Source organism: Phocoena sinus, chromosome 4 (genome assembly GCF_008692025.1).
Source record: "Phocoena sinus isolate mPhoSin1 chromosome 4, mPhoSin1.pri, whole genome shotgun sequence".
Lineage (NCBI taxonomy): Eukaryota > Metazoa > Chordata > Mammalia > Artiodactyla > Phocoenidae > Phocoena > Phocoena sinus.
Genome location: NC_045766.1, coordinates 18,874,923 through 18,881,159, shown reverse-complemented (window position 1 = coordinate 18,881,159; position 6,237 = coordinate 18,874,923). Strand labels below are relative to the sequence as shown.

General features: G+C 41.0%; 1 protein-coding gene across 1 annotated transcript; it reads right to left on the bottom strand.

Moving 5' to 3' along the window:
- Window positions 1–3,305: 3,305 nt before the first annotated feature.
- On the bottom strand, window positions 3,306–4,167 carry LOC116753144 (14-3-3 protein gamma-like). The gene is given in 2 exon segments (XM_032630641.1): window positions 3,306–3,959; window positions 4,060–4,167. Coding segments are annotated over 2 exon segments (741 nt in total). The 5' UTR covers window positions 4,147–4,167.
- Window positions 4,168–6,237: the final 2,070 nt, after the last annotated feature.

Below are 6,237 nucleotides of genomic sequence, written 5' to 3'. Positions count from 1 at the left end.
TTTATTTATTTTTTCAGATCTGTAAGTTTATTTGCTCAATGTACAACAGCTACATAATGAGTCACATTCATGATCTTCCATCACTGAGGAAAACTGCTAAGAATGGTCCGTGTGTGAAATAATTCCTTAGAGAAACATGGAGTTGGAAAAATAATCACTGATTAGACCTTAAAAATAGTTCACTGCATAACATGACAAAAAGCAAAAAGGCTCATTCAGAGAATATATTCGTTGTTCTCCTACACTATAATAGTTATAATTTCACCATGACAAACACCAGACATCAAGATTAAGCTAACACTGGTGTTTCTTTTGCTTCCCCCCCGCCTTAAAAACAAAATATATAACTGCACGTCACTATAGCAACCTCCAAAACAGATCAATTTGTTACAGTCACTATTCGGTAGAGCAAACTTTACCCCCAAAAGGAAAAATTAAATTAAAAAAAGTTTTAAAAATTTGAAGACTTAATTCTTTGTTGTCATAGGAGTACATAACACCTACAGTATAAGTTACTAAATTTCAAGCTACTGTATAGAACTACAACACTAGCACGCACAGTATTGTATCAATAGGGTAATGGAGGAGTAATCATTTCACTGGAGAGACAGCATCATAGGCAAGTGCATTTCTTTAAAAATAAAGAAAAGAAAATAAACCATTCAAGCTGCTTAAATATCAAGTCTCGTGCTTCCCTGGTGGCGCAGTGGTTGAGAGTCCGCCTGCCGATGCAGGGGACGCGGGTTCGTGCCCCGGTCCAGGAAGATCCCACATGCCGCGGAGCGGCTGTGCCCGTGAGCCATGGCCGCTGAGCCTGCGCGTCCGGAGCCTGTTGCTCCGCAACGGGAGAGGCCACAACAGTGAGAGGCCCACGTACCGCAAAAAAAAAAAAAAAAAAAAAAAAAAAATCAGGTCTCCCATTCCCTCCATTTTTAGCCCTCAGATATGGTTTTATCTTGCATTATTCTAAAAAGCAGCCAGAGCTAAAGCTGAAATGTAAAAGAAAAATAGGTTTTGTAGTTCCAGTAAATCATTTCCAAATGCTAGAAGGAAGGACCCAACACTGCTCACTGGGCATGAAGATAAATTAAGGAAATCCCCACTTACGCTCCCCCCACCCACCAAATCTGTTCCCATCCGTGCCATTGACCTCAGGCCCCTGTTAGGGCACAGAAGCTATAAAGCTCTCTTCTGTTAGTTCTTCTGGTAGGTTTGGTTTGTTGGGACTTCCGCTCTAGCACATGGAGGGGGCCTTCTAAGGAAAGTCATGCTGGGTAACTGTGCCACATTACAGAGGATAGTCACACCCTTCTATCTTCACTGTCACCTAGATCCTGGTCAACACGTGCATTTCACAACTGGAAGCTCCCTTTTGGTTTTAGCAAAAGCAACTGTCAGGTTTTCCTCAATTACTATTCATTCCTCTCCCTGCCTAAATAAAACAAAGAAACAAACAAGTCTGGTGTCATTACCTATCTCAGCAGTTCATGCTGTTACTGACCTTATAAAAAAGGCTGAATGCACACGCAACAGGTCGTGTGTTAAGACTTGTCCAAAATGAGAACCAAGGACCTAAGGCTAACCGAAACAAACTTGTGGAAAATAGCATCGTGGGTTCCTTCAATTCTAAAACGTGTACAGATGGTACAAATAAATTTCCAACTTCTATGCTTTCATTAAAAAGAAAAAAAATACATAGAAAAAGTTTTGGTCAAATAGGAGTTAAGTATTTATTATCTGATAATGATTTTAGTTTATTTTCCTACAACGATTATTTGGGGAAGGAGTGTTTTCAGGGAGGAAAAACTGACACCCAAGGCTCCCGAAATTGGACAGAATGTTTATGAATAGAGCTCTTCCTTTAGGATTTTTCTACCAGTAAGCTCCTGGCACCTGAATTTTCACACACTGCACCACAAACTTCCTCAAAACAACCACCAACTTCTATGACCCAACAGCTTTTCAACCCACCCGAGTGCATGCCCTGGGCACAAGGTATAGTAGGCACTCCTCAGGTGAGGAGTGAGTGAGACAACAGTGCAGTCCCTGAGGAAGGAGCTATGGCAGCTGAAAAAAATCAGGATTTCTCTGGAAATATCAGCACAATAAATGACATACAGACCTGAATTTTCCTCTATTTTTGTGGTGTTTAACGTTCCTATTAAAGTAATTAATCATTTTTGTGGTGGATTTAAGTTAAGAAGAAAGAAGGACAAAAATTCCACAGCCATCTGCCAAGCACCTATTAAACAAAACCTAAAGTAGTTTTGATTCTCCTCAGGCAAGCCTTTTGGCCTAGGAAATAGATAACAGCAAAACCAACCTGGATAAGGCTGAATAAGGATGTAAAAGCCAAAATAAGAAAAAACACACAATCAATGGCTTGATGTCATATATGGCTGTAATGTAGAAATACTGTAGACTGCAATCTAGTGTTAATACTGTCAACTAATCAGAAAATTCTGAAAATTGGCAAGGCCTAAACCACATGCATAAATATACCTTATGTTCTAAGTCTATCAGTTTGGCATTTTAACTATTCCATGTCTGGTAGAGTACACCCTGAAAAACAAAATGCACAGCTAAAACAGATGAGCTAGAAAGTACCCGGAACTTAAAAGACAAGAGCATATGTACATAAAAATCCTTGCTGGAACCACATAACTTATTGAATGGGGGCTATTCCGTTTAAGTTTTCTTTTCATCTTAAAACCCTATTTTCTAGGGGTAAGACAGGAATAAAGACACAGACCTACTGGAGAACAGACTTGAGGGTATGGGGAGGGGGAAGGGTGAGCTGTGACAAAGCAAGAGAGAGGCATGGACATATATACACTACCAAACATAAGGTAGATAGCTAGTGGGAAGCAGCTGCATAGCACAGGGATATCCGCTAGGTGCTTTGTGACCGCCTGGAGGGGTGGGATAGGGAGGGTGGGAGGGAGGGAGACGCAAGAGGGAAGAGATATGGGAACATATGTATATGTATAACTGATTCACTTTGTTATAAAGCAGAAACTAACACACCATTGTAAAGCAATTATACTCCAATAAAGATGTTAAAAAAAAACCCCTATTTTCTAGCAATAAGTTAAATTAAGGACAGCTAGCCTGACTTTCCACTAGTGGTATTTTGGCAAAAATGTCAAAGAGGCGATCAAAGACAGGACAGGTCGTGGGTTTCTCCCTAGGAAGGTCATTTTTTCCCTTTCCCTCCCCCACCCGACCCCCAACTCATGGGAAAAAAATAAAGACTGCAGTAGTAGTAGTAGCATCAGCGTGTGCTACCAGCCCACTTGGGGGCCTTAATTGTTGCCTTCTCCACCGTCGTCGTCTTGCTGATCACTTGTCCAGAGCGTGAGGTTGTCGCGGAGGAGCTGCATGATGAGCGTGGAGTCCTTGTAGGAGTCCTCCTTGAGAGTGTCGAGCTCGGCAATGGCGTCATCAAAAGCGGTCTTGGCCAAGTGGCAGGCTTGCTCTGGGGCGTTCTGGATCTCATAGTAGAAAACGAAGTAGTTAAGGGCCAGGCCTAATTTAATGGGGTGAGTGGGCTGCATGTGCTCCTTGCTAATCTCATGGACTTCGCTGTAGGCCTTCTCAGATGACTCCACGACGGTTGCCCTCTTCTCTCCAGTGGCAACTTCGGCCAGGTAGCGGTAATAGTCCCCTTTCATCTTCAGGTAAAACACTTTGCTCTCATACTGGGTCTCACTGCAATTCTTGATCAGGAAGTTATCCAGTAGGCTCAGCACATCCTGACATACGGCCTTCTACTCCTTCTCTATTTTTTCATGGTAAGCACGGACCATCTCTATCTTCTCATTACCATCTGCAGATGTCTTCTGCTCAATGCTACTGATGACCCTCCAGGAAGAACGGCGTGCCCCAACTACATTCTTGTAGGCCACAGAGAGAAGGTTTCTTTCTTCATTGGACAGTGGCTCATTCAGCTCTGTCACCTGCAGGAGTGACAGGTGACTAGTCCCCAAGTCGACCCAGTGAAAGCCCGCGTCTGCGAAGGGGCTGGGGCGAGGTGGCAGGGTGGTGGTGGGGACTCACGTTCTTCATGGCCGCGGCCATGTCATCGTAGCGCTCCACCTGCTCCGCCAGCCGGGCTTTCTGCACCAGTTGCTCGCGGTCCACCATCTTCACGGGCTGGGTCGGGCCAGGTGAGGAGACCGGGGCGGCCTGAAGGGCTTGGAGGGCGGCTGCGGGCGCGGCTGGAGCCCGTGTGCCGGAAGGACCGACCCACGAAGTGAGCAGCTGAGGTGATGGCGTGAAGGCTGCGGCTTGAGCTGAGACTGCGGGACCCGGCGCGAGGCAGCTCTTAACCTCTTTATTTTCATTTTTTTTAATATAATGGGATAATTTTTTATGCTATTATATCAAAATTTACCCCAGTCTTTTAAAACCCTGCGTAGTACTGCATCATTTGTCTATACTGTAATTTATTTCACATGATCCAGCAATCCCACTCCTGGGCATATATCCAGAGAAAACTCTAACTTGAAAAGACACATGCACCCCAATGTTCACAGCAGCACTATTCACAAGAGCCAAGGCATGGAAGCAATGTAAATGTCCATTGACAGATGAATGGATAAAGAGGTGGTATGATGGAATATTACTCAGCCATAAAAAAGAATGAAATGATGCCATTTTCAGCAACATGGGTGGACTTAGAGATTATCATACTAAGTGAAGTAAGCCAGACAGAGAAAGACATATATCATATGACATCACTTATATATGGAATCTAAAAAAATAATACAAATGAACTTATTTATAAAACAGAAATAGACTCACAGACATAGAAAACAAATTTATGATTGCCAAAGTGGAAAGGCGGGGGAGGGATGAATTTGGAATTTGAGATTAACAGTTATAGACTACTATATATAAAATAGATAACCAAAAAGGACCTACTGTATAGCACAGGGAACTATATTCAATATCTTGTAGTAACCTATAATGGAAAAGAATATATGTATATCTATATATATCTTCTAATCACTTTGCTATACACATCAAACATTGTAATCAATTATACTTCAGTTAAAAAAAGGAAAAAATTCAGCTAGTTTAAAAAATAATCAATCACATATAATGTATATTTAGTTGTTTCCAATTTTTAAATTATAATTATTTATAATGACATCAATGATATTGCTATCTTAGAACATTAATCTTTTCCCCCTCGTTTCATTATTTCCTTAGGATAAAATCCCTGAAGTGAAATATCTGGTATGAGCTTAAAAAAAATACATATTTAAAATTTTGATCATATTGTCCTCTCAAAAAGTTAGATCAGCTTATACTCCTGCTAAAAAACAGTATATTTAAATGACAATTTTCCATACCCTCAAAAACTGAGGATTATCAATATTTTACTACTTTCAAGAAAGAATAGATGGAAGTGACACCCCATTTTAACCTGCAATTCTTTGGTTATTGTCTGCCAAGTACCTTTTTCTGTATTTGTGGACATCTTTATTTCTTCTCTTTCGATTTGCTTGTTCACGTTCATGAGTAAAGTTTTAATCAGATTAATAATTCCATTACAAGGTTGTGTCTTAGTATCTTCTTTCAGGGAAATTAATGTCAAATTTGTGGGCAGAGGTCTCTACCCTCCAATTATATATGATTAATGCCTCCAATTACTGTCTTAGATTAAAGTACTTTTCAGGTTCTTATCTTCTGTGCAACTCAAGGTTTTATGGTATTTTTATTTATTTTTTGGAAGAATTTGAGTGTAGCGTGAAGCTCACTCAGACAGAAATAAGGTTGCTAATGTGGTCTTTGGTAGGGAAGGGAGCTGCCTCTCTGTGTGACCTACTCATTGATTCTAAAAGCCAGACCATCCAGATCTATTTGAAACAATCTTTGAGGATGTTTATTAAGACCAAAAAGAAGTTTGTTAATGAGATTGAACTCAACTTTTTTGCTGGACAGTTAACTTAAATATAAATGTATCCATCTGATGAAGCATATACCGATAGTTTCCGTCATCACTTTCAATTTTCTCTTCACTATGGAGCTTTTTGAAAGTCTTCACCTGGGATGAGGAATAGAATGGCCACTCCTGGTCCTTTGGCAGAGACCGGGTTTCTGGGAACCTTTTCTGTGTGTCTCCATAGTTCTTGCTGTGCCAGACACATCTTTACATGAGATGTATGTCATGTTTCAGTTCAGTGTAAGGGCCCAGTGTAATCATGAGAGTAAAGCTCAGGGATTTTC